This window comes from Fopius arisanus, unplaced genomic scaffold, assembly GCF_000806365.1.
Source record: "Fopius arisanus strain USDA-PBARC FA_bdor unplaced genomic scaffold, ASM80636v1 scaffold00200, whole genome shotgun sequence".
Taxonomy (NCBI): Eukaryota; Metazoa; Arthropoda; class Insecta; order Hymenoptera; family Braconidae; genus Fopius; species Fopius arisanus.
In genome coordinates, this window is record NW_011887939.1 from 77,110 (window position 1) to 89,750 (window position 12,641).

The 12,641-nt window shown below is 35.2% G+C and overlaps 1 protein-coding gene and 1 long non-coding RNA gene across 4 annotated transcripts; both read left to right on the top strand.

Annotated features, from left to right (window-relative positions):
- The first annotated feature begins 638 nt into the window (after positions 1–638).
- LOC105272531 (uncharacterized) lies at positions 639–2,389 on the top strand. 3 transcript variants are annotated; one of them, XM_011314700.1, is made up of 3 exons: positions 639–740; positions 902–1,067; positions 1,733–2,389. In XM_011314700.1, exons 2-3 carry the CDS (start codon positions 936–938, stop codon positions 2,339–2,341), a joined length of 741 nt encoding a protein of 246 aa, XP_011313002.1. In that variant the 5' UTR covers positions 639–740; positions 902–935; the 3' UTR covers positions 2,342–2,389. The 3 variants fall into 3 exon arrangements, with proteins under 3 accessions (XP_011313002.1, XP_011313003.1, XP_011313005.1); XM_011314701.1 differs by having other exon boundaries at positions 991–1,067; XM_011314703.1 differs by lacking the exons at positions 639–740; positions 902–1,067 and adding an exon at positions 1,220–1,257.
- A 2,713-nt stretch (positions 2,390–5,102) lies between these two features.
- On the top strand, positions 5,103–7,409 carry LOC105272532 (uncharacterized). Its single transcript, XR_892782.1, has 3 exons — positions 5,103–5,403; positions 6,713–6,804; positions 6,883–7,409. It is a non-coding gene; the product is annotated as an uncharacterized lncRNA (long non-coding RNA).
- Positions 7,410–12,641: the final 5,232 nt, after the last annotated feature.

Here is a 12,641-nt window from a genome sequence, read left to right on the forward strand (position 1 = left end):
CAAGCAGTTTCAGATTTTTCATTAGATTTAAGGTCAGAGTAGCTGCTGTGTCAACTAAAAAAACAGCTCGCATTCGGCAACCTTTGCGGTAGCGATTTTTATTTTCTTTTTGTGTTTTGCAAGAAGGCAATGCGGAAGAAGGGCAAGGTGACGGGCATTTTTGCTCGGTTAGAAAATGTCACATTACACTCTTCAACAGAATCGTATCTTTGCGATATCTATAGGGACGTAACAGCTCTTCCCTTTCATCTCAATAATTGGTGCTAGCTGTGCTTCTCTAATCACGATGAACAGGCACACAGAACTTTCAAAGAAATTGTTTAGAGCAGCCCCCAAATCATTCGTATAGTCTACCTCTTGGTTAACGCATCTCAACTTTCCTATTCTAAAAGGGACACGCTTGACACAATCGATTATCTCGAAAATCTCGAAATAGTGAAGCCCCGATTCCTTATTGGTTCATATAAATTGCCGCGAGTTTACACATGCATACAATTCGAATCTCTTCCTGTAATTGGTCGGATGCTTATGCCATCTAGCGGGTGATTTGATAACACAAGTGGCAGACCCGGTGGCCATTTGCTACCACATGTCTTTTCGCGGGCGGCATCACAGAGAATAGGTTGTATGAAATCAGTGCAAATTTGTTGAAGAAAAATCCGGGTTCAAAATGTCCAAAAAAAGCCATCCATTCACCTCGACTGAAGAAATCACGATTTTGAACCTGGAGACACAGCTGTGTGAGTATTTTTTTTATTTTTAATAATTATATAAAGAGTTTTCTCGATGCACCTGATATAACCTCTCAAATCACGTGGTGATAGATTTCTCATTTCTTTATTCATAAATTCGGTGTTATTATTTCATTATTATCATTTGATTTTTTTTTCGTTTTATATAGCGTACTATGTGGATATGTAGATAAAATTGATGGCATGAAAGTAGTGAGCAACGGAAAAAAAACACTAATGAAGTTCATTATAAATAAAGGAAATGGGGCAAGGATTCGCGTGCTGATGTGGGACAATGTCGCCAAAACCAATTCACCGAAGATTTGTCATCATCAGGTATTCATATTTCTCTTACTATTACAGTGAGAAAAAAAATTTCATATAAAATACAGCGGAAGCAGTGTCTCGGGACATTTTCTTTTTTAACTGAAGCGATTTTCTCAATGCCCAGGAATACTCAGTAATTTATTTTTTATTTCAGAAATAGACAAACTAGCTGAGTAATTAATTAACATCAGTACGCAAGGTATCTGTCCATCAGGTTTTTCGCTAACAAAGTAAAGATACACAAATGAAAACCAAATTAATCATGCTTTATTTTTGAATTTCCAATAATATTGGAACTGATTGTTGTCATCACTATTTTAAGAGAAAGTGGCTAGACGAGTTAACCTTTTCTGTGAAAATTTTCTGTCATTAAATGGTTTTTATATGAGCGTTACAAGGATTTCAATAGAGAAGAACAGATATATGCATCCAATAAGATCTATTCTATAGAAATTACCATATTTTTCTCTCAGTGTATCGGTGTAATAATTAGCATTTTGATTGATTGATGGAAATAGTAAAAGAAGCCAAAAAATTGAAAAAAAAAGAGGAAAAGACCTATGACATTAACTTCAAAACAGATTAAAAAATTATCAAAAATTCGTCATTGAAACTGAGTTTTCATCTCCATATTCAAACACTTTTTTTATTGCACTGATTTTTTTTTCTTTTAGAAAATGTACATCACCATGGGCAGCATTAGTCAGGCCAATGCATTCTATCAAACAAACGAGGATGTTGTTCCTGTAGAATTTAATGTACAGCCTGCCAGCATTATCGAATTTCTGGGAATACTTGAAGGAGCTGGAATTGTCATTCCCGAAAACTATCCAGAAGTGGGAATGGAAACTCTACTTTGTCGCCAAGAAGCACCAGTATCAGTCATTGGTTTCATAAGGAGTCCATTCGTTGAAGTGGTGCATTTCTCATCTTCTCACGGAGGAGGATGCATTGTTAATGGAAAACATAGATTGGCAATTCAAATTGCCATTTTCAAGCCGGAAAAGGAATTAAAGATGGGTACGTGCGTCAAGGTCATGGGGAGACTGAAGTGTCGAATTATCAAGAGCAATAAGGGCTTTCCGGAGTACTTCTTCGAAGTCCCAAACATGGATCATATCATTGTCATCGAGGGCAAAATTGCCACGGAGGAAGAGATGTCATCGGCAGTCATTTCAGCAACCTCTAAGCGGTACTCCACGGGAGAGTTACCAGACCCAAAACGTCGCCTCGATTCTCAGGAGACAAATTATGATCAGGAAGATTCTGCGATGGGTAACTGAAGATTTTTACAAATCTTCTATTAGTGAAGGGCATAGAAATAAAGAATGAAGGAAGGTTACTATCAGTATTCAAACTGAGAAAAAATATTACTGCATAGTCGTTTGGTATTTTTTCCAGAGTCTATTTGTTGCTGTGAACTTTTTTAATTAAAAATAGTGAATAATTCAAAAATTATTATCATTAATAAATTGTTAACTTCATTAAAAATCTTAAATCGGGACTAGAAGAATTGCATTAACATCAAGACAATAAGATAGAATCGTAAATAATTCAAAGTTTGTAAAAGTTTGTTTGATTACTTAAAGATTCGTAATATATCGAGTTAATTTCATAAGAACAAATTCTTAATAGTGATGATCAGCAGTGCCTTAATTTTATTACGACGAAATAAAAACATCAAATTGCACCACTTTCAGAAAAACATAACAAAGACTACAATCGTAACAAAATTTTGAAGTTTAAATTTGACATGGTGTTGTTAACGTTATGTGAAAAATAAGAAAAAGAGACAAGACTCATTAGCATTGCTGTGTCTATTACTACAGAGACTTAGTACTTCAGCTGAGATTTTACGACTAATTTACTATTCGATTCTTACATTTTTATCATTGACAGATAATTGCTGCATTCTTCTACTTTATCGTACTCATTCATAATTATTCTAATCAAAGTTCAAAGCATGCATACAAGTGAATTAAGTAACGTTTATCGAAGGATAATATCTCCGTAAACGTAATATTCTATATTCTTTCACTTCTGCATGAGATAACCCATTTTTTTCAAGTTTTGTTCAATCGAAATTATCAGAATTTTATTCAATCTAAGAATATATCACATAATGGACCGTTGAATAGAGACCTTTGTTAAATTTAAAACAAAAAAAAAATTTTAACCCTTAAATATAATTCATTAATTTCAAGACAAGGTAATAACTAAGTTCGTAAATAATTAAAAGTTTAAATATGATACGAATCAATCTTTTTTATAAAAGTCGTGATATAGAGTTAATTTTTTATAAATCTCGAATAGTAAAGACTAAAATCGTATCGATTCCAATAAAACAATACAAAGGCTATGATATAAGTATTAACTATTTAATAGAATTAAATTGGTAAATTTGAAACAACAGAGCAAAGACTAAAGTCGTTAATAACTTTTTCAAGTTCAATAAGTTTAAAAGGATAATAAAAATAGATTAGACACATGAAAAAAGTCAATGGAAAAATCTAGCGATTTCACAAAGAATTTCTATTTGGATTCTACAGAATTCTATAAAAAAGTTGTTCTGTTTTTACAGAATTTCTATTGGAGATGAGGAATAGAATTGTCAATGGATTTTTTTCAATAGAAATTCGTGCACATAAATCTTCCAATTTTTTTCGTTATAGTTTAATTCGTTTTTAGAAATAAAAATCCAAGAAAAAAAATGGAAAATTTATGCATAAAAATTTTTCTAGAAACAAACCCTATTGTCGTTTCTATTGAATATGAAAAAAAAACATAAATTTTCCATAAAATTTTAATAGATTCTGTAAAGTCCAAATGGAAATGTAATGGAAATTTAATACAATTTTGTTATCAATGTAACGATGATATTTATTATAAGAAAGACGTCCAGTAGCTCAAGAGATATTCTATTCATAATGTGATATTCGATTCGTAGATTTATGTCGTTGACTGAGGTAATAAGATGATTACACATTTTCATTTAATCGTACCGGTTCATAATATACTGTATGGATATCGTGTTGTATTCTTGGTGGAAATACTTTATAAATTTTAATTCGGAAAAATTAAAGAAGCGAGGTACTGGTTATTGTTGGTTTATTAATATGTTCAGGCTTAAAAGTTTGGGAGATGTTGCACCTTTCAAAAGAGATTTTTAACTGAACTTATGGAATGTTTCTAAGGACGTGCAGGTATGGAAAAATGCCAGGATTTAAGGAGTGGGGGTGTTTGGAAATTAACACATGTTTGGAGGGAAAGGAAAGGTCTGTGCAATTACTTCGGAGGGCTTAAATGACGGTCGCACCTCAATTGCTTTATTGCAGTTTTCGGGAAATCTTGGGATATTTGGGCTTGGAGAAGGATTAGGAGTTTTATGGTAAAGCCTGGGTAAATGGGACATTTTATAACTCAAGGGTAGAGGATACTGTGGGTATGCAACAATCGCAGGATTCCTCCATGGTTGCAAGCCGGCAGTATGCGTTGAGTTAAAAATAATATTGTATTGTTACAGAAGAATTTATTTAAGAATGTACTGTTGTATACTATATAGTGCTTAATGATGATGTAACCTGTTCCCTTCACGCATTATTAAAAAAAAATAAAAATGTTGCATTTCTCCCTGATTGTATTTTTAATCTTTTGTCATGTCTGTTTCCAGTCTAAGAATTCATATTTGTATGTTTTTGATTTTTTAATGAATACTTTCGTATGAATACTGGAACTAAAAAACTTATACCTCAACGGTCGCTCATGAGAACTGGGGCCTGTTCGCATGAAGCGACATGGAATGAACAAATTAATAATTGAGTCGGTATGATTAATTGAGTAATAATCAACTCTTCATATAAAACAATTGGACTATTCAGATCGATTAATAGAGGTTTCTAAGTCAATGATAGACAAAAATTATTGTTTTTACAATATTAAATTTGGAATGAATTTTTCATTTTTTTAAAATTCCAATAAAAATTTTAATATTGTCTATCAAACTATAATTTTTCTCTATCATTAACTCACAATCCTTTATCAATCGATCTAAATATTTTCATTGTTTAATTAATTAATATGAATTGACTATTTCTGATGGCTAAAGTTATTTTCAACTGCGTGGTGAACGCATGCCCGAAACGTGCTTTGACTGTGTACTGTGGTGTAACTGATTAATTTATTTAGAAAAAAAAAGTTAATCTCCTGAAAAGAGTGAAACATTATATTTAAATGGAATGAATCAACAAATTCTAACTGAAGTCTCCGGTTTTCTTCAGCCTGCATCCCATAATAGTCACTGAGAATTTCCTCTACTATCGTACTCAAGTGTACATGAAAATTTACTGTAAGTAAAATTATATGCATTTTCTCCAATGATAAGAATAAATTCCATCAATTGGAATGTACTTTTTTCTAGAATCCCTTTTCTTTCTAATAAATAAAATTCCATGTTTGTCTAAAAAAATAAGTTACGTACTCTTAACCTCAAATCGCACAGCTCACGCTTATTTCGTTGCATTAAAAGCAAAGAGAGGCAGGTATAAAAAAGGGTAGTGTTCAACGTGAAAAGGGATTTTAAAATCTTCATTACCCTTCACTTATCTATTTTTCAACTTTTTTTCATTTTGTGATTTTTCAAAAATTGGAAAATAACACCAAGATTAGAAAACAAATGGGCGTATGTGCCCACAGGACGGCTCTTTCATGGTTCAAATTGGTCCTTACGTCTATAAATTCGCAAAATTGTTCAACAAATTGGGAAAAAAATGTCTCACGAATATATACTCAATATATTGCGAATCAACTCAAAAGTCGAGATTTATGGGTCTCTCGGAACCGTTGTTTTTTCAACGGTTCCTTTTGTGTTAACAAATTCAACAATTATTAAAGCAATTCGGGAAAAATTGTCTCGCGAATATATACTCAAACGATTGGGAATCAGCTAAAACGTCGAGATTTACTGGTCCCTCGGAACCTTTTTTTTTCGACGGTTCTATTTTTGTTAACTTATTCAAAAATGATTAAACAAATCCGGAAAAAATTGTCTCGCAAATGTATATTCAAACGATTGGGAATCGTCTGAAACGTCGACAATTGTTGGTCCCACGGAACTTTTTTCTTTCGACGGTTCCTTTTTTTAACAAATTCGAAAAATTGTTAAGCAAGATGGGGAAAAAATGTCTCGCATATGTATACTCTAACGATTTAGAGTCCCTTGAAACGTCGAGAGTTACAAGTTCCTCGGGACTTTTTTTTAACACATTCAGTTCTGTTAACAAATTCGCCATTTGTTCAACAAATTACTAAAAAAACGTTCTGTAAATATATACTCAAATGATTGAGAATTATTTAAGGCGTCGGGATTTATTGGTCCTCTGGAACCATTGTTTTAACGGGTTCATTTTAGTTAACAAATTCGAACAATATTAAACAAATCGGTAAAAAATCGTCGCACAAATGTATATTCAAACGACTGAGAATCGCGTAAAACATGGAGATTTATTGGTCCCTCAGAACATTTTTTTTAACGGATTCATTTTTGTCAACAAATTCCACATTTGTTTAACAAATTGGAACTCATTTTTATGTTCATGAAATCGTCTGCTTTAATATTAATCAAAACAAAACCGAAATAAATTGTAATTTGATTGCAGAAAATTTTTTGGAGTGGTGAGATCACTGGACGATCGTCTAATCGACCTCAAGGTCCGGTGACGAATTGTTACGCCAATTGTAGATAATCAATGTGAGTACATGGTTGTTTTTTGTACTTTCGACAGTCAAATACTAAAAAAGTATTCTCATTGAATCTCTTCATTTCCAGATAGTTTGGAGTATTTCACGAAGGAATTACTGGCATCAGGAACGTCTCTCAGGCTGCAGTGAGAAACTAAATGAGTAAAGATCTTCGCTGAAGTACAAGAACGAAGTATTTCCAGAAAGTTCAGTTATTTTGATTCGCACATTTACAACTTACAAAGAAAAAAATACAAAAACAGATACAAGAGCTCAAACAAAGACTCAGATTCGAACTCAAGAACTTAAACACAAAGACTCAGATTCGAACCCAACAACTTGAACACAAAAACTCAGATTCGACAAGAACTCAGATCCAACAAGAACTCAGATTTAACAAGAACTCAGATGCAACAAGAAGTCAGATTTAACAAGAACGCAGATGCAACAAGAACTCAGATTCAATAGGAACACAAACATCAGCGATCTACATAAGGCAGTCACATTAGTTAACAGTAATTGTCAATAATAGATAATAACATCAGAGAACAGAGAAATTTGAATTGTATATGTTTTGAAGTATTCGAGCTGAACGGACAAATAAAAATTCTTCTACTTCCGACAATTTTTTGTTTCAATTATTCCCATTACCTATACTATTGATTAATTAAATTTCATCTAACAGTCGATTGATCTAATAAATCCATTTAACCTATAGGAAACGGTAATTTCTCATATCAATTAGATACATTCATTTTATATCTACCGCTCAATCAATAATATGCCCAGACGAAAAATTCAACGAACACCAGAAGAAAATGCAGAGTTGGTAAGAGCAAAACGTGAAAAAAGGACAGCTCAGCAGAAATTACGCCGACAGAAACGTCGAGATGATCAAATTGTAAACTTGAGAAATTTCACAATTGAGTTAGATTCTCCTCAACAGCACTCAGCACAGCAGCCTACTATGAATGATTTAGCCGTTTTTTCAGAATGCATCCCATTACAAACATCGCGTGTATCGACTACGTCAGGAATTGTCAATATAAATAATCCAGAAGCAGGAACACAACGAAGTGAAGTTCTTCACATTCAATCACTCTCTAATGTTCGCGAACATTACATCGGACCCATGGATATGGTTTGTTGCCATTGCAAAGCGAAACATTTTGCATTCGACCGAACGCCAGGCAAGAAAGATTCATTTCAAAGTTGTTGCAATCATGGAGCAGTAGTATTAGAACCTCTACCTGAACCTCCATTAATTTTACGCGAATTGTTCGATGGCCACCATGAACAATCCAATCATTTCCTGCAGCGTATACGGAGTTATAACAATTCTTTTGCATTCGCTTCTTTTAATGCGAACTTGGCTAATTTTGATGACAGACGTCCTGGACCGTACTGTTTCAAAATTAACGGACAAATTTATTATCAGATTAATACGAGTTTATACCCTTCTGCGAATGAAAGCCCTTCCTATGGTCAGCTTTTTATTGTTGATCCAAATGAAGCAACTGATGTTCGATGCAATCAAATGTCAACCTTGAATACAGCACTTGTGGCTGCAATCGACAGGGCACTTCGTGAATGCAATGCATTTGCAAAATCATATCAGATGATGCACGAAGAATTACTGCTATCTAAGATCAATTGAAGGCAATCAGGTGTGGAACCAGAGATGCAATTGTTATTTTCTTTAAAGCCCGGTATGGATAGTAGACGATATAATATTCAAAAAATCAACGAAGTGGCAGCCATCTTTACTACAACTGCTGACGGTGGGATTCCCGAATCTTACGTTTCAATATGGGATAAAACAACGAAGGAACTTAGGTATGTTAGCACCATGGATTCCAATGTCGAACCGTGGATTTATCCACTGTTCTACCCCAATGGAACTCAAGGATGGCATGATAAGATCAGATTGACTAATAAACCTGGACGAGTTACACGTAATGCTTATACTAAGTACAGAATGGCAAATCGGGACGACAATGTAATTCTCAAAGGAGGAAGATTATTCCAACAATGGATTGTTGACAGCTACGTGAAAATCGAAAAAGATCGTTTAACATTTGATAGGAACAATCAAACAAAACTTCGTTCTGACACCTATCAAGGTCTGAAAGATCATTTACAGAGAAGAGCTGATGAAGCTAATGGTCGCGTAGGGAAAATGGTAATTCTTCCGTCATCATTTGTTGGTTCTCCACGAAACATGATACAACATTATCAAGATTCAATGGCGATCGTGAGAAAATTTGGAAAACCAGATTTGTTTATTACTATGACGTGTAACCCGAACTGGCGGGAAATACTTGAAAATTTGTTACCTGGTCAAACGCCATCTGATCGACCTGATATAGTTTCACGTGTTTTTCAGAGGAAAAAGGATGAACTAATTAAAAAGACCAAAGGATAAATTATTCGGTGAAGTACTTGCATACGTATATGTCGTTGAATATCAGAAGCGAGGGTTACCTCACGTCCACTTATTGTTGACGTTGAAACAGAAAAAAAATTTACACCAGTGTAGACAATGTGAAAAACTGTGATAATGGAGATATTTCAGATGCAATTCTTCCAGAGTATTTAAATACATTGAATCCACCGGGCTTCCCTCCACATGAGTTGAAACTGCGAAACAATTGTATTGTTATGCTTCTTCGAAATCTCAGTATTAATGAAGGATTGTGTAATGGAACGCGATTACAACTATTAGAACTCGCAAATAATCTACTTCGATGTCGGATATTAACGGGCGACAAATCGGGAGAAATCGTTTTTATCCATCGTATCACTCTCTATTGTGAAGATATTTATCCTTTCACTTTCCAACGTAGACAATTTCCTATCAAACTCGCATTTGCAATGACCATCAATAAGAGTCAAGGACAAACATTCAATACAATTGGACTAGATCTTCGTAAAGATGTGTTCAATCATGGTCAATTGTATGTTGCATTCTCACCTGTCCGATCGTGGGAGTCACTCCGACTTTTCCTTGGTGAACAACGAAATCACAATATTGTGAAAAACTACGTCTTTACGGAGCTATATTGCTGAATTTATGTGGAAATTTCAATTTTGTTTCAATTTGCATACGTCTGAAAGTATTCTTTGATGTCGAATAACAAGTCAATCGGCCTCATTCCATTACAAAGTAGTAACTCACTCATAGATTATTCATATAATTTTTTTCATAATTAAAATGGTTCATTGAAAATCGTTTCATACCCGCGCGCGGTGGCGCGCGGTACGGTCTCGTCATGGAATAACTGTCGAGTGTCAACCATCAACGATTTCACACAGGCTTCTCTATCCGAAGCTCAACGATTTCCTTCGGTTAAGGGATACCAGAGCGTACTTCCTGCCCGAAATCAATAGACCCTAGACCCCTTAAACAATCCATAAAAAAAAAACAAAATTGGCATCCACAGGAATTTCAACAATATCCGCGAGTAATGTTGACTAATAATTTCGAACCATCTAATTTGTTAAACTCGTCAGTCTAATGCCCGTTTACCACCCCATAAGCTATAGGCCTCGAACACCCGCATCTCCTCTCGGTGTCTACTGCAAATTTCGGAATAGCGCGGAATATCGACGGGATTTTGAATTCCATTTTTTTTTATCTTCGTGCCTTCCAAACCAGTTCTCAAGTGTTCGTTGAACGTGCCACAGTTCGGTCACACCTGCGGCGGATATGAGCAAGAGATCTTCTTTCATTGGCAGTTGGTATTGCAGACTTAATAATAGGTAGTGTGGAGATAATGAGTTGAAGATATTCCCCTGTTGCAGCTGGTGTGGGATTGTAAATTGTCATTTTTAATTCTAATTAATATCTGCTAAACGACATTTAGTGGATGAGCGCATCACGGCGAAAGCAAACGATTTGTCGCATTTGCCACCTTTTAGTTCACAGCTAATTCACGAATACCGGGATCCCTTCTTGTTTGGTGGCAAGTGAGTACTGACCCGTATCACACACCCTTGCAAAGGACACTCTGAGAACACCAATACTTTTGCGTTGATTTGTTTCTTTCTTTTGGAATTCAAGGTATCAGTGGTTGAGCGTGGTGGCCAAAAATGATTATTTTGTTAATTATTTTTCTTGAATAAAATTTAAATAGTGGGCGGACGTAATTCTCATATACCAAACGATTAGTTTATTGACCCACGGGTAAAGCTTTATGCAGGTTATTGAGCGAAATTTTATTCTCTCCGTGGCTTAAATATTTCAATAATATTCAAGTTACTTCTTGAATATTTTGAAGAAATGCAACCTGATACAGAATTGAATCGAATATTCTCACCCTCGAATCTTTTTGTTCTAAAATTGCTGTGAATGTCTCGTAAAATAGCAATTTTTTTTACAGTAAATTTATCTTAGGTTCGTATTGTTTGGTGTTCCCCTTATAGAAAAATCACGTTATCGAATCGACTGTTCGTGGTAGAATTTTGTTTTGAGTCACTCGATTGATCTTTTTGTTCTAAAATTGCTGTGAATGTCTCGTAAAATAACAATTTTTTTTACAGTAAATTTATCTTAGGTTCGTATTGTTTGGTGTTCCCCTTATAGAAAAATTACGTTATCGAATCGACTGTTCGTGGTAGAATTTTGTTTCGAGTCACTCGATTGATTCCCACTCATTTAACCGTTTAAGATGAATATCGAAAATATGTATAGAGCCAGCCTCTCGAGATGATCATCGGGTGGGAGAAACGTCTTTGACCTCAAAGAGTAAGTTCAATTCCAACTTTAATACTGATTAATAGTTTCTGACTGTTCGGAGTGGGATCTGGTTCCGGGAATAATCTTAGGCGATGGACGAGATGAAAATGGATTATTTTTCAGGAGGATTTTGAAGGGGTCAAGATACTTTTTACTCGCTTGGAGTTGGTCAAAATCAAAAAGAGTCCATTTATTAAACGATGTCTTCTCGTGAGTCACTGCGATGAACAAAATTGTTGAAAAAACTTAATTAAGAGCTGAACTAGATTTAGAGACCGAAACAAAAAATTAATGAGAAGGTCAAATAACTGAGAGACGAGCAAAGAACGAAAAAGCAAACTGCGATAATCTGATACGTGCGAACTTCCGTACAATGATAAGAGCGATTGTTGGGCCAGAAGGAGGCAGATGCCCTTAATTACCCCACATCAGGTAAATTGGCGCGCGCCGATGAGTATTATCCGGTTAGTGGCGCCTTCGGTGTGAAGGGCGAAAGGCCGTAGTTCATGCGAATGAATCGATGAAGACGTTTGAATCAGGGGAGAGTGAGAGAGCATGACAGGCGTGATTTCTGTTGAGTGTTTGTGGTCATGTGAGTGTGGGAGTGTGAGAAAAACTTCGATTGAAATCCGAACACTGACGATTAAATCTATCAATTTATTCATCCTCAGACAGGATCTTTTTTTATAAGAGGATTTTAGAATAAAATTTTAAGATACCACCCAGCACAGCTTGGGTCAAGAGCTGCCGGGGCCCAAGAAAATACTCATTGTGTTAATTAATTATTGTTGAGCGCAGCTCAACTTGGATGAGGTTGGCTACTCAAATTTTTAACTAATTTCATTAGAACATTAGACTCGAGCAGGGTTGATTCGAATTTGGTGACCCAGAAGAGAATAGATTGTAAGAGTATTTTTCTCGGGTCAGCACCCCAGGATAATCCTCAAACTATTCTGGCTGCCGCCTCTATCGTTCACGATTGGGCGCCAGCCAGGTTTTTCTGGAAAACCTGACGGAAAACCAGCCGCGAAGGAATTTCGTCAACTCCGCGGACTTTCGGTGGCGGGTCTCACAATGCCGAGCCAGCATCAGCATGACACGGTAGAGTG